General features: G+C 62.6%; 1 protein-coding gene across 3 annotated transcripts; it reads left to right on the forward strand.

Moving 5' to 3' along the window:
• Positions 1–265: 265 nt before the first annotated feature.
• PLK5 (polo like kinase 5 (inactive)) lies at positions 266–14,545 on the forward strand. Of its 3 annotated transcripts, none has more exons than XM_074939164.1 (15): positions 282–403; positions 2,600–2,707; positions 3,980–4,096; positions 5,008–5,137; positions 6,667–6,754; positions 6,834–6,929; positions 7,348–7,546; positions 8,103–8,241; positions 8,330–8,418; positions 8,515–8,623; positions 9,823–9,903; positions 10,271–10,430; positions 11,398–11,527; positions 11,814–11,916; positions 12,735–14,545. In XM_074939164.1, exons 1-15 carry the CDS (start codon positions 299–301, stop codon positions 13,019–13,021), a joined length of 1,941 nt encoding a protein of 646 aa, XP_074795265.1. In that variant the 5' UTR covers positions 282–298; the 3' UTR covers positions 13,022–14,545. The 3 variants fall into 3 exon arrangements, with proteins under 3 accessions (XP_074795267.1, XP_074795265.1, XP_074795266.1); XM_074939165.1 differs by having other exon boundaries at positions 11,806–11,916; positions 12,735–13,047; XM_074939166.1 differs by lacking the exon at positions 2,600–2,707 and having other exon boundaries at positions 266–403.
• The last annotated feature ends 5,432 nt before the right edge of the window (positions 14,546–19,977 follow it).

Below are 19,977 nucleotides of genomic sequence, written 5' to 3' on the forward strand. Positions count from 1 at the left end.
TGAGGGCCTGGCAAACCATCTCAGAAACCCAGCTGCTGCTAAGGCAAGGACCGGAGGCGCAGCTGCTCTGCCAAGCCTGGATTCCCCTTTAACGAGCTCGGCCGGCCCCTCCTCTCTGCCCGCCCCCAAGTTGTGGAGTCTTGAGCCCATGTCTTGGGTATCCAATCGGCAGGCGATGGGGAGAGCAAGCCCCTGCCTGCATTATAAGAGGTTTGCAAGTGCTCTGCCTTGAGCACGGTGAGTGGAGCTCGGAGAAAGAGCCAGGGGGGAATAGGGGGTGGGAGAGGGACTGGGGCGGATGGAGCCTTCAGCCAGCAGGAGGGCACAGGGAGACAACCTGAGCTACTTCATAGAGGATCCAGGCACCGGGACGCTGTACAGGAGGGGCCAGCTCTTGGGAAAGGTACCTTTTTCCCCCCACTTTCAAGCTGTTCGGGAAGCCAATTCCCCCCAGGCTGTCAGGGGGCAGAGTCTGTGTGCGCATCTGATGGAGACAGTGCTACTTCTGTACTTCTCTAGCACCTGCCACTGGATGCTGGCCATGGACTAAACTCATCCAGCCCCCCTTCCCCACGGGAGGTAGGCAAGTCATTGTGGTCTCCAGTTTAGATGGGGGGAACTGAGGCAAGGGGGAGAGGGGGCAGGCTATTTGCCCAAGGTCATCTGATCAGTGACAGAGCTGGGAATAGAACCCAGGAGTCCTGATGCCTACCCCCCATTCCCCTGTTGGATCCACTGGACACCATTCCCTTCTGAGAGCTGGGACTAAAACCCAGGACTCGAACCCCAGGCCCCGCCCTGCTGATCTCACTGGACCCCACCACTGAGCTGCAGCAGGCCCCGGGCTGATTCGGGAGACTCTGCTGAGCCAAGGGATCAGGCTGTGCCAGTTAGCCCGAGCCCGTGGGGTGCAAAAGCAGCTGCAGATTATCAGGGAGCCGTGCTCACAGCCGGGGGCTGCCAGACCTGCCCTCGCTCCTCGGGTTCTGGAAGCCACTTCTCCCACGTTGGCCGGCAGCCACTTACCAGGGAGAAGTTACAACTCATGAGTTGCTGGGGGCTCTTCCCAGCTCCTCCTGGGTGCAGAGGGAGCCCCGCTCCTTACCCTCCCTAATACCCTGGGCCCGATCCTCCATCACACTGTACCATCGCTTACACCCGTGCAAACTGCGACCCCATCAGGGGCAGCTGTCTACACCTACTTCGCCCTGATGCCAGTGACCCGGGAATCAAGGGATCAAAGAACTTCCTACTGTGGCCAGCTCACGACAAGTCTGCCAAGGGAAACCCCAAGCACTTAAAGTTACCCTGGACTAGGGTGACCAGATGCCCCAATTTTATAGGGACAGTCCCAATATTTGGGGCTTGGTCTTATATAGAGTCCTATCCCCCCCCCCCTCCCCAACACACATGCACACACACACACCCGCCCTGATTTTTCACACTTGCTGGTCACCCTACCCTGGACGGAGCAGCCTAAAGCACTGGTCAGGGCCCTGCTCTGTGCTGTTGCTGCAGGCCCTGGGCACCAGAGGCTGGGATGGCCCAGGGCAGCACGGGGTGCCCAGCCCGACTCAATGCTGCTCCCCCATGGGCCCAGCCAGGGGCCTGCTAGCCCACGCCCGGAGAGCAGGGCTTGCGCCCCACTGGTGCTGCTGCAGTGCCCACCCCCCAGACAAAGCCTCGGTCTCACAGCCCCCGTGATGAGGAAACCGAGGCAGTGAGGGGTTAGCCATCCAGTGGTGCTGCAAATTTTTACAGTGGAGGTGCTAAGGTGGAAACCATGTATCTGGGTTGTTACTACTACTTCAAGCCAGGGGGGTGAGGCAGCCCCCCTGAGTTTCAGCACCTAGAGACCCTGTCTGTCTCATTTCCTATCTCTGTTCATAGCCGTAACACCCGGCGCTGACCTCACTGCTCTACCAAACAGGGGTGAGACAGGAATGGGTTAAGTAGCTTTGCATTCTGGCCTTGAACCTGGAGCCAAAAATCAACAGGAAGCAGAGCCCGGTGGCAAATGGAGAGAAACTGAGGCACAGAGACAAAGCAACTAGCCCATCAGCTGCTGCTGCACCTGCAGGAGGGGGAACTTTGTCTCTTTCAAGACAACTGCATTGGCAGGCAGGAGCAGCCAGGTCAGGAAGCAGGAGAGCCCCAACTGCCATGCAAAGCTGCCCAGAACACGTACGATCCCCGCTGGAAAGGCTAGTGCCTTGCACAGCATGTGAGGCTCAGCATGGGCGGCTCAGCATGGGCACTGCTGGCTAGTGGTTAGAGCCAGCAATGGCAACTCAGGGCCCTGGCACTGAGGGGAGAAGGACTGAGGAGGTAAAGCAGCGTTTGGGGCACCAGCGTTGGTTGATTCATCTCATCTCTGGGAGGCGAGCCCAACCTAGGACTCCTGGGTTCTAGTCTCAGGTGGAAGGGCCAAGGGTCATCATTGGAGGCACTGTCAGGGTGGGAACGACCCTCCCCAGCTGCCCAACCCCCACAGCTTTGTCCCAGGGAAGCTCCCCCCCGGTACAAGTCCCCACAGGGCCGGGGGAGCAGGATGCAGCCCCAGGTTACCAGCATCCTCATGGCTCCTCCTTGTGCGCAGGGAGCTTTCGGCCGGTGCTACAAGTTCACGGACACGTCCACCGGCAAGGTCTACGCTGTCAAGATCGTCCCCCAGTCCCGCATCTCCCAGCTGGAGAGCAGGGGGAAGGTGAGGCAGGGGCTACTCCCATAGGGTGGGGAGGGAAGGAAGCATCTAGCACTGGCCAGGCAAGTCTGGAGATCATACCCCCTTCTCCCCACACCCTTCTTATCATCCCCCCAGAGGAGCAATTGGCCGCAGCTGGGCCCTGTTCTGCCTTCTCCCAGCTGGGCTGCCTATGCTGGGCAGACACCCATGAACTATGGGAAAGGTTAATTAACCCTTTCCTTGCCAGCACCTGGGGCTCGACTATACCCCTCCCCCTGCCAAGCCCCATTCCCGCGCCCCCTCACCCCGTACCTCAATCTTGGGGGTGGTGGGGGATAAACCCCAGGGCAAACAAAAAAGCCCCCCTCCCTCCGCAGACTCTCCACTTTCCTCTTCTTCTCACCATCCCCAAGCCCCGGGGTGTCGCCCAGCCCCCAGCTGAGACACGGTCTCTGAGTATCACAGAGCAAACCACGGGCCACGCAGAGATGAGCCGCAGCCTCCAACGTCAGTGCAGGGTGCGACTGCTTCTCATTCCTCCACGTGGGGAGGCCATTGCGCCTGAGCACCGAAGATTGAGAGCGTTAACCCTGGTGGCCCACCCTGCGGGTAACCACAGCCTGATCGTCTCCATCCCCCCTGCAGCTTCGTTCAGGGTCCAGAAATTCCCCGTCTGCCTCTATCGTGTGACTCGGCTGTTGCGAGATGCCGGTCACATTCCACCGCAGAGCCAGCTGCATTTCGGTGGCAGAGGCGTGATTTCCCTGGCGCACACCGTCTGCCAACTGCTTGGTGTCCCTTAGGCCCCTTGCCCGAGAGATATGTCAGATCTCGTTAAAGCCTTGGTCTTGCTGTCATTTTACCAGCTCATGTTGGCATCAACCAAAAAGCATGAATGCTCTGAGCTAGCTGGGTTCTGACTCTAATGAAATGGCCGGTGGTGGGTGGGTATGCACAGCTGCCACCTATGGGTGGGATCTGAACTGCATAGCTGTGTATCATAGGCCCTATACTGCTAGCAGCTAATGGGGTTTCTCCTATCGCTCCAGTAGCTTTGGGAGGAGCAGAATGACCCCTACTGCTGTCGTACAGTTCCCAGGGGCTGTGAGTGCAACGCTGACGGCTGCGAAACTCCGAGCTGGGCACGAGGACCCAGGATCCGCAGGCCCAGCCGGGGAGCAGTGTGCGTGTGTGTTTTCCACAGCGCTGTATGATTCTAGCTGACTCCAGCGCTTCGGGCTCGTGACTCGTTTCTCTTGCTCTTTGTGCGCGTCTGCAATTCTCCTCCCGCAGGTCGAGAGGGAAATCGAGCTGCACAGCCACCTGAACCATCGGCACGTCGTGGGCTTCCACCGGCACTTTGCTGACCGGGGCAACATCTACATGATCCTGGAGTACTGCAGCCGCAAGGTGAGCCGAGCCGAGCCAAGGCGCTGGGCCCCGGATCTCATCAGGGAAGGGAGCAAAGAAATACCTAGACTCAGAACTTCCAAGGTGTTTGCACTCTTAACTTCCGTTGAAATCCAGGGAAGTTAGGAGCCTACATACATTTGGGGCCATAATAAATTGGGCATCTCTCCTGATTCTTTTCCAATCCTCTGGCGCCTGCAAATCTGGCTTGAAAATATGAGACCAGCCTTTATCTGGCTTGCAGCACGTTGCGAGAGGCCTGTTTGACTAGCGTTGCGGGAGGCAGCCTGGTCTAGAGCAGAGAAGGTGCTGGGATTCTGGAGCTCTGGGGTCTGTTCCCTCTCTGCCTGTGATCTACTGTGTGTGACCTCGAGTGAGTCACTTTCCCCTCCCTTCCACCCTTTGGGCTTAGTGGGCCACCCAAGCTGGTGTCACTTAGAGCAGTCCTTAGGCTGCTCTAAATTACCCTGGGGCAGTGGAAGATTTCCTGGGAGCAGCCGAGGAGTCACTCCAAACACAGCTATATATATGGCGCTCCCTTCGGATTGAAAGGGACAGACGTGTTTATTCTTCAGGGCCGACTTTTTAGTCCACTAAGTGAAGGGTGGGGCAGCTTTCCAAGGCGATACGAGAGTAACTAACCTGCTTCTAGCAGCTCCACTGACCCTCCGACAAACAGAGACAGGCTGGAGCCATGAAAGTCAGGCCCAGATGTCGAGCGCCCGAGGGTCAGAGGGAGGGGGGATGGGTTTGACACAAGCCTCTCTCCCACCCCCCGCCCCCCGATCCTATCTGTCCCCAAAAGGCTGGGCGGGGAGTTACCAGCACCTTGGACCGTGCTGCCGATCGGAGGCTTGCGTGCTGTGCTGGACCCAATCTGTCGCTGAGCTGTTTCCTCTCCCCATCCCCAGTCCCTTGCCCACATCCTGAAGGCCAGGAAAACGCTGACGGAGCCAGAGGTCCGATATTACCTGAGGCAGATCGTGGCGGGGCTATGCTACCTCCATCAGCAGGGCATCATCCACCGCGACCTCAAGCTGAGTATGAGCAATGAGCCGGGGCTGGCTGGAGCACAGGGGGACGCCGGGGCGGGAGGGGGGATCCCCAAAGGCTGCAGGGGAGAGACCTCGCCAGTGATGCTTACACATGGCCCTCTGATGCTGAGCAGGTGCCCGTGGGAAAGCGGCTGGCAGAGGGAACTGGATTCCGCCCCACCCCTCCAGAGTCCTCGCCTAGACATGCTATGGGACTTGGCTGCAGTGGGGAAGGCACCCCATGGGGACAGGAGGGCAGTGTTGCCTAGTAGTCGCAGCCAGGGCTTGGGAAGCAGGACTCCTGGGCTCTATGCCGTGCTTGGGAGGTGCAGTGGGTTGGCGTGTGGGGAGGCCCGGGGGTGGGGGTGGGGGTTGGAACTCCTGGGTCTTCTTTCCTGAGGCGTGTGGAGCAGGTTGCTGGGTGCCAGGACTCCTGGGTTCTGGTCTCAGCTCTGGGAGGGTGGCCCTATAGGTTGGGGGAGAGGAGGGAAGGGGCTGGGAGTTGGGGCACCTGGGTCCTCTCTCCAGCCGTGAGAAGCATTGAGCTGGCTTTGGGGTGCCAGGATTCCTAGGTTCTGGTCCTGGTGCTGGGAATCTGGTCCAATTGGTGTGGGGAACAGAGGAACAGTGGTGGCTGGGAGTCAGGACTCCTGGGTTCTTTTTCCAGCTGTACATGAGGCAGGTCACCTCCTTCCCCTTCCTCTCAGCTCCCGCACTGGGCAATGAGGAGATGGGACTGAGCTCCTAGAGGCTCAGACCCTTGGATTGATTGATCTCTGCCTTACAGCAATGCAGCACCAGGGGTCCCCAAATCCATCTTCCTGGGGACCCTTTCAATCCTTTAAGCCCTGAGCAGCAGTGAAGGAGTTAATTGCCCCTGTGCCCTTCACCTTGGCCTCTGAGACCCCATCTGAAGGGGGTTGGGGGCTGGAGAGGGGTTATAAATACACCAGCAGCGCGTCTGGCCGTCTGGCTTGTTGGGAGTAAATGCCACCAGAGTGACTTCATGCTTCTGAATGGGAGCCCGGGAGCCAGCTCTCCATGTAGGGGCTGCCCCGTGGAGGGGGAGACACGTGGGGACCCCCAGATGCGGCCTCTCTCCCTGACACACACACAGCTGCCCCCTGCCGAGCAGCCTCTGTCTGCTGGGCTGGGGAGGGCCTCCTGTCTGTGATTTATTGCTCCCATGGGGCACATACAAACCGCCAGGGCTACTGAGGAGGCCCTGTCCAGAGCCTTCCCCTGAACAATGGGCTACTCCTGTCTCCACAGCTGCTTGAGCTGCTGTACAGAAATATGTCAGCACAGACAGCCCCGCATATGCCCCCCTCCATGCTCCCTTCTCCCCTGCAGCATGGTCTAGTGGCTAGAGCCTGGGAGCCAGGACACCGTTCCCAGCCTTGCTACTGGTTCCTTGTGTGATCTGAAGCCGCTCCGTGCCTCAGTTTCCCCACCTGCAAAGGGGGGTGACTCTGGCCCTGTGACTGGAAAGCTGCCTGGAGTGCACTCAGCGGCTGACCTCTCTTCACCCCACAGGTAACTTCTTCCTCACGAAGAATATGCAGGTGAAGATCGGGGACCTGGGGCTGGCGACAAGAGACGAGCAGGCCAGCCAGAGACGGGGGTAAGTGCTGGCCCAGCACAGCCTGCAGTCCTCGCCGGGGCGCTCTGCGGATTCACCTCCTGTTCCTTTTCCCCTACAGCGTGGTGTGTGGGACGCCCAACTACCTGGCCCCCGAGGTGATCGCCAAGAAGGGGCACTCCTTCCAGTCCGACATCTGGGCCCTGGGCTGCATCATGTGAGTGAGGCACCAGGCTGCAACTGGGCAAATGCCTCCGAGCGGGGTGGGCCGGGCCGGGTTGGTGGGGAGGGAATGGGATACGGGGCACCAGCTCCAACCCAGCCCCAGGGTGGGGAACAGGCTGGTTCAATGGGGCGGGGAATGGGACACGGGGCATTTTGACTCTTTGGGGCACCAGCTCTGATCCAGCCCCAGGGCAGGGGAATGGCTGGTTCAGTGGGGTGGGGAATGGGACATGGGGCTTTTGGACTCTTTGGGGCACTGGCTCCAACCCGGCCCCAGGGGGAATGGCTGGTTCAGTGGGGTGGGGAATGGGACACTGGGCCTTTCCCCTCTAGGGAATGCTCTGATTGGCCGCTTGTGCCCACCTTGGTGCACTGGGAAGGCTCTGATTGGCTGCCTTCCCTCGCTCCAGGTACACGGCTCTGACAGGCTGCTCCCCCTTCGAGAACACCCACAAGCAGGAGATGTACCAGTGCATCCGGGAGGGCCGGTACCCCGCCCCCAACCACCTCTCGCCTGGCGCCAGGAAGCTGATCGGCCGCCTGCTGGCGCCCCGCCCCTCAGAGCGGCCCAGCCTGGAGGAGGTGCTGGAGCACGAATTCTTCACCCAGGTGCGGGCGATGCAGGGGCGGGCGAGTCGCTCCGGGCACTATAGATGGCACGCACCCATCCCGAGCAGCGCTGCGACCCCGTGTGCCAGGTCGTGATGCCGCTTGCTCGGATTTAAGACGGGTGCTGCACGTACACTGGGGAAGCCAGGCCCAATTGCTGGGCATGCGCTTGCACCCGCGAACCCCGTCTAGGCGCCCAGGGTGGGCGTGCACCTGTGCTGCCCTGTCTTAGGAAAAATGCCACCTCCCCTAGCCCACAGCCCCCAGAAGGGTCCTGTGCCCTTAGCTCAGCTGCAAAGAGCAGCGGCCGGCCCTGGAGCAAACCAAAGCCAAGAGGATCCAGGTTCTTGCACCCAGCCCCCGACACAGTGCCCCAAGTCCCTGGGCTGGTGCTCCAACCTCTCCAGCCCCTCTGGGTTACTTCCGCCATCCCTGGCCTCTATGGCCCCTTCTAGCCCTGGTGCCCATATGGACCGTGGGGTCCTTGCCCTGCCTCCTCCGTGGCACCAGCATGCAGTACGGCCGGGAATGGAGTGACGTGGCTGTCGTCTCCCAGGGTTTCACTCCGGACAAGCTACCGTCCCGCGCCTGCCACTCGGTGCCCGTCTTCACCCTGCCCAATCCGATCGGCAAGCTCCTGCAGAAGGCGGCCAAGGTGCTGTTCAGGGGGTTGCCGTGCCAGGAGCCCCGGGCAGGTGGGTCAAGTGGCCGCGTCCCCCCGTGCTCTGGGCTGAGCTTGGCAGTGCCCGTGTGGCGTCACAGCTCCGCTGTGTCTCCATCCAGGTAGCCCAGTGCCCGGCGAGGAGCCGGAGAAGCTGACGAACCAATCCTGGCAGGCTCAGAACCTGCCCAGCACGGAGCAGCACAGCGAGGTAGGAGTGGTCCACGGGAAGGAGGGTGGGGAGGGACCTGGCGGGGTCTGCAGCCCGGCTCCCCCCTCTCATCCACTGTCCCCGTCTCCCTGCCAGGTGGAAAGAGGCAGTGTCCAGGCTGTGCCATTACCCAAGGGCCCCCACATGTTCTCCATCCATCTGCTCATGACGGGAGCTCTCAGGCCCAGATGCTCCAGTGCCGACTGTAAGTGGATGCCACATTTCCCAGACCGGCCTCTAGCTGTTGGGCTGGAGTTTGGGAGGGTTCTAGGCTGGAGACATCCAGGGCCTGATGCCAGCTGGGAGCGGAGTGTGCAGAGCCCCTGCTGGGGATCGGGCCCTGGGGGGGCTCCAGTTGGGCCCCCACACCAAGGACCTCTCTTGGTCTCCACCTCCCTTGGGAGCTGCCCGGGGAGGCTGCAGCTCACGTGCACTGCGTGGCCAGGAGCCCGGAGCAGCCCCCAATAGGGCCCCCGGGAGCCTGCTGGGCCGGGATCGCTGCAGTACGAGGCCCCCGCCTCCCTAGGGTTGCCAACTGTCTAATCGCACAAACCCAAACACCCTTGCCCCGCCCCCTGCCCCGAGGCCCCTCCCTCCCTCCCTCAGTCTCCCACACCCTCACTCACTTTCACTGGGCTGGGGCAGGGGATTGGGGTGCAGAAGGGGGTGAGGGGTGTGGGCTCCAGGTGGGCGGCGCAGCAGGGCTAAGGCAGGCTCCTTGCCTGCCCTGCCCCCGTGCTGCTCCTAGAAGTGGCTGGCACGTCCCTGCGGCCCCTGGGCGGGGCAGGGTCTCTGCGTGCTGCCCATGCCCTGAGCGCTAACTCCGCAGCTCCCATGCGCTGGGAACTGCAGCCAATGGGAGCTGCGGGGGCCGAGCCTGCCTTAGCCCCACCACGAGGCCAGACTTTTAGCACCTAAAAACCTCCCGGCTTGGCTTCAGTAGCCTCCGGGAGATAGGGCCTGATTCCGGGAGACTCTTAGCGAAACCGGGAGAGTTGGCAACCCTACGCCTCCCCCTGGTGTGGCCCCCCTGGGTTCCCTCGCTGCTTCCTGTTGGCTGGTTGGGGCAACAGCCCCGCTCATTGCGGGAGGGAGGCCCTCAGGGCAGGAGAGCACATGGGGCTGGCGGGGCAGAGAAATGATCCAGCCACTTGCTGTGCTCACTGATGGAAGCTTTGTCTAGCGGTTCGACGGGGGTGGGGGATCAGGACCCCAGGGTTCTCTCCCCGGCTCCAGGAGGGGAGTGGGGTATAGTGGTTAGATGGGGGGCGGGGATCAGAACTCCTAGGTTCTAGCCCCAACTCTGGCAGGTGTAGTGGTGGGTCTGGAAGGCGGGGGGCAGAGGGGTGCCAGGCTTACAGGGGGTGCCATGCATGGAGCCCTGATCCCAGCCCGTCTCTGCAGCAGATGCAGGCTGGAGCATGGGGAGCGCGGTGCAGTCAGTCACCAGGGTGCTGAGCAGCTGCCTGGAGAACATGCCTCTGGGTAAGAGGGAGCCCTGCGCCGGAGACCCACAAACCCCTGCACGCCCAGCTCCATCGTCCCCTGGGCCTTCCTCAGCCCAGGCACCAAGCCCCCCGCGCGAACCTGGCCGGACCCACCCTGGGCCACTGTCCAGCCCATCGGCTGCAGGGGCTAGGACTCCGTGCTGGGGGGTGGGATTGCCCCACAGGGCCTGGCAGTGCCAGGGGTTGGGCCGGGCCAGTGGGGGTCTGCTGGGTGGAGGCACACGCTGCTCAGGTTGCCTCCTCCCCGCACCTGCTCTGTCAGGGCCTCTCCCCAGCTGGCTGGGCACCGGGGGCCTGCGAGGGCCCCTGTGCTGGGCCTCAGGCTCCCCTCTTTCTCCTTGCAGCCGAGCACAACCCTGTGCAGCGCCTGGCGCCGCCCGTCCTCTGGGTCACCAGGTGGGTGGATTATTCCAACAAGTATGGCTTCGGCTACCTGCTCTCGGACGGCTCTACGGGCGCCCTGCTCGCCGACGGCACCCACCTAGCCCTCTGCCCGCAGCCACCGTAGGTATCCCCTGGGCACCCGCCTGGCCCTCTGCCCCCTCCCCTGAGCACTGCCTGGCCACCTCCTCTGGGCACCCGCCTGGCCCTCTGCCCACAGCTCCCGTAGATATCCCCCCGGGCACCCACCTGGCCCTCTGCCCCCTCCCCTGGGCACCTGCCTTGCCCTCTGCCCGCAGCCCCCGTAGGTATCCCCTGGGCACCCGCCTGTCCCTCTGCCCCCTCCCCTGGGCACCCGCCTGGCCCTCTGCCCACAGCCCCCGTAGGTATCCCCCCGGGCACCCACCTGGCCCTCTGCCCTCTCCTCCGGGCACCTGCCTAGCCCTCTGCCTGCAGCCATCGTAGGTATCCCCCCCGGCCACCCGCCTGGCCCTCTGCCCAGAGCCCCTGTAGATATCCCCCCAGGCACCCACCTGGCCCTCTGCCCCCTCCCCTGGGCACCTGCCTTGCCCTCCGCCTGCAGCCATCGTAGATATCCCCTCCGGGCACCTGCCTGCCCTCTTCCCCTTCCCCCGGCCACCCACCTGGCCCTCTGCCCTCTCCTCCGGGCACCTGCCTAGCCCTCTGCCCACAGCCATCGTAGGTATCCTCTGGGCACCCGCCTGGCCTTATGCCCCCTCCCCTGGGCACCTGCCTGGCCCTCTGCCCCCACCTGAGAATCCACCTGGCCCTCTACCTTCCCAGCACCCACCTCAGCACCTGCCTTGCCACTCCTGGAGCCCTCTGCACAGTCAGCCCCACCCCCGCTCAGACACCCACCACCCCGTCTGCCCATGCAGCAGCAGGTACCTCCAACCCCCCCCAACCCTCTGCTCAGTCCCCCTGACACCCACCTCGCCTGGCACCTGCCCTGGCAGGTCTCTGGGCACCTGGGACACCTGATGCCTCCTCTCCCGGGGTTCTGCCTGGCGCCATCCCAGCCCCCAGGCCGCTGCTCCAGCCTCGCGGCTTTTTTGTGGCTTCCTTCCAGGCGTGTCTGCTACTGCCCAGGGCGCGGGGAGGCCGTGTCCTTCCCCCAGAGCGACGTGCCCGCCTCCCTGGCCACGAAGATGGGCATCCTGCACTTCTTCTCCCAGTACATGCAGCAGAAGCTGCTGGAGGTGAGGCCCCGGGGCTGGGGAAACCCCGGGGCTGGGCCGGGGGGTGGGGAGGGGGAAGAATCACGGGGCTGGGAGCGCGGGATATGCCAGGGGCGGCTGGGGGAGGCCCCAGGGTGCAGTGCCATGGGCAGCACTGGCCCATCCAGCAGTGCTGCCCCCGCTCACCCATCCCCTCTGGGCTGTGCCCATGTTGCCGGGGGGGGCGGGGGCTGTAAGGGGGAGCCAGGCTCGGTGCCCCCCCGGCCCAGCCAGCTGCCTGAGTCTGCTCCTGCTGGCAGGGGGGCAGCGACCCGGCGGGTCCCAGCAGCTCCACGGACGCCCCCTGTCTCCTGTGCTGTGCCAAGTCGGACCGGGCGCTGCTGATGCTCTTCAGCAATGGGACGCTGCAGGTAACCCCCCCATTCCCCCCGGCACACCCTTGAGCCTCTCCACCGAGCCCCCACTCAGGCCTCTCCTCGTCCGGTGCCCCCCCCGAGCCTCTCCCTCCATCCGCCTGCCCCACGGCTGCTCCCTCCTCTCCCGAGCCTCTCCCCTGATCCTCCCACCCCATGGCTACTCCCCGTCCTTCCCCTCCACCCCGCAGCGCCCCGCAACCCCCATCACACTTCCCCCAAGCCACGCCCCAGGCTCTGGCTCCTCCCACCCAGCACAGGGCCTCTGCAGACCTAGGCTGCTCTGGACTATCCAGTGTCACAAGTGAAGTGAGTTTGACGGCCTCAGCTGCATTCCGCCCTCCCTGGGGGCTGCAGCACAGCCTGGCCAGGGTGACAGGCCCGGGGCTGGGATAGCAGGGAATGCGGCGCCCCAGAAGGGCTGCAGTCCGTGCCCCCCTACCCAGACTGCCCCAAGGCCCTCTCCTGGCAGCAGGGCCGGACAGTGGCAGCGGGGGCTGGAAACCCCTGGGGAAAGGGGGGCTTAGGTGCAAGGGCAGCTGGGGGCTGGCAGTCGGGGGGCAGAAGGGTCAGAACTAGAGGGCAAGGGGGAGGGAGTGGAGCAGGAGCCCCCACCCTGCAGCCAGAGCTCCCTAAGCTCATGGGGCTGGTCCGATTGTCGGATCCCAGCAGCGGGGGCCACCAGCGGGGCTCCCTGGCCCTCCCCAATGTGTGTGTAGGGGGAGACTCTGGGGCGGGGGGAGGGGTATTAACCCTCTCCTGGGCCAGGTTCTGTGGGACGCTCCGTCACTCGCCCTCCCCTCTCTGCCGCGCAGGTCAATTTCTATCGCGACCGGACCAAGCTCGTGCTGAGCTGCCCAGGTGGCGGGCACCTCCTGACCTTCATCGACCAGCAGCGCGTCAGTGCCACCTTCCCGCTGGGCGCCCTGGCCGCAGGGGGCTGCGCCCCGGCCCTGCGGGAGCGCCTGCAGTACGCCCTCGACATGGCCCACTCCCTGTAGCTGCCTCCGCTGCCCCCCCGGGACTCTCCCGCCCCCGGGAGCCAGACCCGCTGCCCAGCACCAGGCGTGGCATGGACATGGACACAGGGCGGCTGAGGTGATGTTGTGGCCCGGGGCAGGCCCATTAGGGGCTCTTATGGGACCCAATTTGATGATCAAACCCTACTCCCTGGCTTGGGGGGGTGCTGTGGAGACATGGGTCCTTTTCACTCTGCCCCTCGCTCCCCCTGGAACCAACAGGGCCTGGAGGTGCCCGTTTGCCCGATGCTAATGCCGGCCCAGGAGCTTCACCCACTGGCGTCCCCTGAGGATGGGATTTGGGGCGCTGCAAACGGGCCTTGGCCTCCAGGGGTGGCTCCCAAAGGGGAGCTGGAGCAGCGGGTGGCGGGGGCCACCAGGCTGCCTGGAATGGCTGGGGCCAGTGGCCAGGCAAACTGGGGAGTTGCCTGCAGGGTCCGGGACTGGAGCTGGCCGGGCCTGACTGCTCTGCGCTGGCGGAGGGTGGGGAAGGAGCCTGCTGGGCCAGGCTCCCGCCCAGACTGGAGCCAGGATGGGAAGGGGGCACTGAAAGCCAAGGTTACGTGATGGAGGGAGGTGCTCTGAGGAGGCAAGAGAACCCAGGAGTGCAAATGCGGGAGGTGTGACAGGGTCAGGCCAGATGGCTACAGGAGAGTGATCCTATTGGGATCCAGGAAGTGGGGGGGGGGGCAGAAGCCCATTGCTAAAGGACCCCCCTCAGTCTAAGGGGAGGATCCACAGGACCTGGAAACCAAGTGATTCCGGGGGACAACTAATGAAATAACAGGGACAGGAGTGCGGTCAAAGGGTCAAACGAAGGGAACCTGATGAGGACACTGAGCAGAGAACCCCAGACAGCACCCAGTGCTCCTCGAAGGCGTCAAGGGAGCCAGTGGACGCTGCCCAGAGGAACTCTGCCCAGATGCATGAACGGACAGAAGGCAGATATATTAGCCCCAGATTAAGCAGTTCCCTTTTCCCTGGGTAAGGAAACAGGGGCAGTTCCAGAACAATCAGGAACGTGCTGGAACCAATTAAGGTAGGCAGACTAATTAGGATACCTGGAGCCAATTAAGGGGCGTGGGCATGGGCATGCTGGTGCTGCTGCTGCTGGAGGACTGAGGAGTACAAATGCTACCTGGCATCAGGAGGAAGGTCCTGTGGTGAGGTTAGAGAAGGGGTTAGGAGGAGGCCATGGGGAAATAGCCCAGGGAGTTGTAGCTGTCACAAGAAACACTGTAGACTGCTGTGATCCACAGCGCCCTGGGCCAGGGGTCCCCCCAATTCCCTATGGGATACAGGAGTTGCCCTGGACTGTGGGTCCCACCAGAGGGGAAGGTCCCTGGCCTGTCGCCCGACCCACATGGTGGATCAGCAGAGACGGCAGGGATTGTTCTCCTTCCGTTTCCCCGCGCTGGCCAGTGCTGAGGGTAGCTGAGTGAATGGCGGGTTTGAGCCACTAGCCAAAGTGGCCAAACTGAGGGCTGCCGTGGACCTCAGAGGCGAGCAAATCCACCAATAAGCGCAGGACCCACCAAGGCAGAGGAGGAACTATGTCACAGACGGGGAGGGAGCTGGCTGGAGGGCGAGTGGCGGAAGGTGAAGGAGCTGTGGGGCGGTGAGGGGGAGGTCAGGGGTGTCTGGTTGGTTCCAGGCCCCACTGAGTCTGAACTCCTCTGCCTGCCCAAGGAGGCAGCCTGGCCTGGCCTGGCCCGGCCCAGTGGTTCCGGCCGCACCCTGGCTTGTGGGTGAGGGTGGGGCAGGTGCCAGCTGGCGCTGAGGGTGGGGGGAGCAGGGACAGAGAGGGGCTGTTCACACACACGTACCCTAGCACTGAGGGGTGCAGAAACCGCTGGGACAGCACGGAGGGGCAGGGCAATGCAGGATGTGAAGTGGGGGGCCGCAGATAGGGAGCGAGGGGAAAGGGCAGAGCTGCAAGGCCCAGGAGAGCCCAGGGCTGGGAGAGCCCGACCAGCGGGTCTCTAGCTGCAGCCCGCTGGCAGCGCAGGGGCTGGGCTGGCGTAAGTCACAGAAACGCTGTTCCACATTAAACTCCTGTGGCCGCCGCTTAGCAGTGTCTGATTCTGAGGGCTCTGGGGCTGTGACACGGGGCTCCAGCCCTCCAGGGGTCTCTGCAAACCTGCCTCGGATGGATCAGCAGCCTGGCGGAGAGAGCACTTGGCGGAGACGCTGGAGACCTGGGTGCTATTCCTGCTCTGCCACCGGCCTTGGGCAAGCCACGGCCATGCTCTGTGCCTCAGTTTCCCTCTCTGTAAAATGGTATCATGCTGCTGCCCTCCGTTAAACAGCACTTTGACCTACTGAGGAAAAGTCCTAGGTCAGAGCCTGGGGTGATTATTATTAGTGACCCAGGAACAGCCACCGGCGGGGGCCCAGGACGTGGCTGGAGTTGGCGGGGCCTCTGCCTGGTTTCTAGCTGCCCAGCTGCCCGGCCCACTAGCCAGGGGGCACTAAGTGGCTACCTTTGCCACAGACTGAAAGGACCAGAGGCTTAGTCTGTTCTCCCTTCCCACGCCTGGTCTCCATTCAGGGCAGGCCTAGGGCACATGGCTAGGGGGCCCTGGCGCTGAGCTGAGCCGGCTCTGGGGTTAGAGGCATCCAGCCCTGCTCAGCAGCATCCCCTCCCCTGTAAACGGGTGGCGGGGGATCCCCCCCACTGCAGCGCCTTGCAATCTGCAGTGAAACGGCCCCAGGTGCCCTCGAGGGCTCTCACAAACCCACCCACGCTTGGATCACAGCGAGCGCTGCAGGAGGCCGACGCCCAGAGCAGACAAGAGCCAGACGAGCGGGCACCAGCTGGGAGCAAGGCCCTGGCAGCACACCAGGGGCCTGAGGGGCAGGGTGCTGCCCAACTGGGCGGGCAAGAGGGCGGAGGGCAGCCGAGTACTGAGTGGCGCTGCCCCAGCCTGCCTGGCTGGTCTCGTTCCCTGGGCTGCACGGCCGCGCGGGTCTCCTCCGGCTGCTTCACTGTGGCCCTGCATCAGCCGCCGGGTGTGACGTGAACTGCAGGGAGTATCACTCAGCAGAGCCCATGATGGGGGGCAGAGAGCCTGGATCATGGAGGTGCCAGGCACAGGGGTGTGTGTGTGTGTGTGTCTTTGTACACATCTGTGTGCGCTTACACACGTGTGGGTACATGCACACGTCTGGGTGGGCACATGCGTCTGTGTCTACCTGTGCTCACACACCCCTGGCTACACACACACGTCTGTCTCTGTGTGTACGTGCACGCACGAGTCCTCACCCGTGTGCGTGTTTTATCTAATGTGCTTAGCGGAGAAACAACAGGAAATTCCAGCTCTGGCGCTAGGGGCTCGCCCTAAGCAGGGCAAAGGCCTCTCGCTCTTCCGTAGCCAGCTGGGGTCGGAGGCTGTAACAACAGGCAGCTGCTGATTCCGAAAGGCCCTGACCCGGCGGAGCCATGACTAAGCAGCCCCAAGGGACCATCCTCCGTGGCATTCAGCTCCGTGCAGGGCGGTGGTGTCCAGTGGTTATAGCCCGGGTGCTTGTCCCCTGCCGTGCACGGAGCTGAATGAGCTAATGCTGCTGGGCAGGGTTGCGGCGGCTGGGCAGGGTGGGTGCCCCTAGCCCTATAGGGAGCTGTTCTGTGTCTGACCCCCACGGCGGGCCCTTGCCAAGAATGCAGAGCCCAGCTCACATGCCCTGTGTTTGGAGATTAGCCCCTTGAGTGCGACAAGGTCCCAGCGACAAGCCTATCGGGCCCTTTCAGCTGTACACGGAGGAGGAATGCGCCCTGCTCCCTCCCCCCCCCCCCCGCAGAGCCCCCGCTTGTGAACGAGCCCCTGTGAGAACTGGCCAAGGACTACGGGGCCAGGGCTGCAGCAAGTCCCATTTCATGGCTTTCCCGGCCCTGCCAAGCCCTTCCCTAGCTGGGTGCTTGGTGCCCTGGGTCTGGCACCCGCTGGGCTGGATGGGACTGTGCCAAGTGGGAACAGACCCTACCATGCCCCCTGCGTGACAGCCCTGCCCAGGGAGAGGCACCAGGAGCAGGGAGGTGGGTGTTCCACATGCCAGGGCCCAGACCGGGTCCTTCCCCCTCCCTGCTTGCTGCTCCTGGGACAGTCTCTTCCCCTTGCTGTGCCTCCATTTCCCTACAGGCCCTGGCCTGTCACATCCCTCCCTGGGCAGGATCAGCTGGAGAAATCGAGGGGGAGCCTGAGTGCTGGGAGTGAGGTAGCCAGTTCGTACCCCCGCCCCTGAGGGGAAGCCTGGCTGAGCACCCTGGCAGGGCTAATTTGGGCTCTGCTATTTAAATTGCAGCCACATATTAAAAGACCAGACAGGACAAATCAGGCTGGGGCTGGCATGAGCTCTGGGCTAATCGTCCACCTGACGTGTGTCAATTCCCCCCACCCCCCCCAACCACTAGGGATCCCTTCTGCCCCTCCAGAGAGTGGGGTGTGCGCACGGATTAGCATTCACCCCCATGCCACATGCCCTCATGCAGGGGCAAATACCCCAGGCTGCTATTGCTCGTGGGGTAGTGCCCGACCTTCCCCAGCAGAATCGGGCCCCTGCAGTGCTGGGCACCACCCAGAGAGGAAGACGCAGTCCCTGCCCCAGACAGCTCACGAGCCGGCAGACTGTGTGGTGCAGGGAGCATGGCACCACAGGCAGGGGTGGCTCTACCAATTTTGCCACCCCAAGCAGTCACCACGGTGGGAAGAGCGGTGGAGCTGCCACTGAATTGCCGTCGCGGGACACGAACTGCCGCCCCATTCTAAATGCCACCCCAAGCATCTGCTTTGAAAGCTTGTGCCCGGAGCCAGCCCTGACCACAGGGCTCACATTCACGGACGTGCCATAAGAATGCCGCTGGGGGGCTGGGCTCTTTCACCACCAGTGCATGTGGGGGGCAGGAGGGCAGGCAAGGAGCAGCTGGCACCATGGGGGGGTTCCCCCCCTTTAGAGCTGTCTCATAGATTTAGGCCTCATCTCCTCTAGGACTGCTGCCCACGGTGATGCTGCTGTACCCGTGCCAATCATGTGGCCTGGGTGCAAATGGTTTCTAGACTGGGGCTATGCCCTGGCTAAAATCGCTCAGGGGCAGGGCTTAGAACAGCCAGACCCCAACACCAAACACCCAGCAGACAAAGCTGGCCCTGGGGGTGGCCTAAGGGCTGCAGGCAGGTAGGAGGCTGATGAACAGCATGCCTGGCCAAGGTGGGCCCAGGGGAGACGAAGGCCACATTGCGCTAGGAGCTGTAGGAGGGCCAGATTCGCTGCAGGAGGGAGAGGCTCCATGGAGCAGCTAGATCTGCCTCCGTTTCTGCTCCAGGGCTCTAGCATGTGCCAGCAGGAACCGGCTGCAAGAGAGTCCCAGGTGATCCAAGCAGGCATAGGCGGCCAAGCTGCCCCCAGCTCGAGGTGATGCCCCTCCTCCGCTTGGCACAGCCTGCTTGACACCCAGCCCCGCCAGGGTTAAGAACGAGGCCCAGGCGCACCAGCTGGTGTTGCTGGGAAGATCCAGATAGGGGCCGTCGGGAGGTGCAAATAGCAGAGCCCATCTCCAGGTCCTGGGCGGGTAGAAGGGGGTTCTTTGGCTGACCTCACTGCAGCCCCCAGCCTGAACACAATGCCCAGCCGCTTGCCAAGCACACAGGGCTGTTTGTAAAGCGATAGGCTGCACTGGGGGAGTTGGTTTGGGGAGGGGGGACAGGGCAGAGGAATACAAAGGTTAGCGAAGGCCAAGGTGATCCCACCTGCAGCCCCGGCTACACCCCCCTTGTTTCGGGTCGGAGGAGCCCCGACGGCGGTGAGCTCTGGAATCCATCACGTCTAGCCCCGGCTGGCCAGAGGTGGCCAATTCCCGCTACGGCTGTGGCAGGCCTCGTTGGTCGCCTTGTGGTCCCAATTCCCAGCTGCGTGGGGAAAACCTGATCCTCTCCCCCCCAGCAGCCACCCTCCTAAACTGCTCCAAAAATAGAGCCCAGCCCCTTTACACTGCCCCCCAGCCCAGACCAGCCCCCGAGCTGATTCCTGGAGACCAAAGGACATGCCCAGAGCCCAGACAGATCAGCATGGGAACAGCAGACCAGTCCTGCTGCATGGGGCAGAAAGCGGCTGCACGCTGCCCCCTGCAGGGGAGAAGTGCTTTCTGCAGCCCCGGACATCCATGCTCAAATTACCGCGCATCAATCCCCTGTGATCACAGCACTGGAGGAAACGCTGAGCCAAGCAGCAGGGAATGGCAGCATGGGGAAGGTGTATCCAGGAGAGACAGTTTAGGAAGTGGGCTGTGGAATAAAGCACTGATTGTTCACTGACGGGTGACCAGACAGCAAGTGTGAAAAATCGGGGCAGGGGGAGGGAGGTAATAGGAGCCTATGCAAGAAAAAAATTGGGACATCTGGTCACCCTACTTCAGTGTCTGATTGTTCATAGCTCTGCAGGGCAGGGCCCAGCTCTTTATTCTGGGTTTGTACAGCGCCTAGCACAGTGGGGTCCTGGTGCTTAACCGGGGCTGCTAGGAGCAACTGCAATGCACAGGATCATGATCAACCCTGTAATTTAAGGAGGTGTAAGGGTGAAACAGGGAGGAAGGATGGTGAGTGCTAACTTAGGACATGGGAGACCTAGGTTCAATTCCTGGTCTGTCACGGTCTCCCTGTGACCCGGGGCAAGACACTTAATCTCTCTCTGCCTTAATACTGCCATCTGCACAATGGGTAGAACAGCCCAGCCATGCTGAGATGATAAATACGTTAGAGATTCTGAGGTTTGCTCTCACCGAAGCCAGGAGTCCTGGTGAAGGCCACCAGAAGCTTTCCCCTTCTCTTTCCCCAACATTCTTGAGCCAAGGCCATGGCAGAGACCCAGTGACGACAGCTCAATTTACGAAAACTCTTTATTGGTGCTAGGAATCATGTAAAATCCAACCCCGGTAACAAGCAGGGCTGGACGTGACCGTTACAAACTCCAAACACACCACCCTGACCTGGGAGGAGGTTAACAGAAAACAACCTGACCTCTCCCCCGGTTGGATCGGGTAAGGAGA

Source organism: Natator depressus, chromosome 25 (assembly GCF_965152275.1).
Source record: "Natator depressus isolate rNatDep1 chromosome 25, rNatDep2.hap1, whole genome shotgun sequence".
NCBI classification, from domain to species: Eukaryota; Metazoa; Chordata; order Testudines; family Cheloniidae; genus Natator; species Natator depressus.

Bases quoted from the DNA above. Each gene is read 5' to 3' on its own strand.
- PLK5 (XM_074939164.1), top strand. From the start codon at position 299: ATGGAGCCTTCAGCCAGCAGGAGGGCACAGGGAGACAACCTGAGCTAC. The intron at 5,138-6,666 runs GTATGAGCAATG...TTCACCCCACAG, and splicing joins CCACCGCGACCTCAAGCTGA to GTAACTTCTTCCTCACGAAG. The intron at 8,624-9,822 runs GTAAGTGGATGC...CCGTCTCTGCAG, and splicing joins CAGATGCTCCAGTGCCGACT to CAGATGCAGGCTGGAGCATG.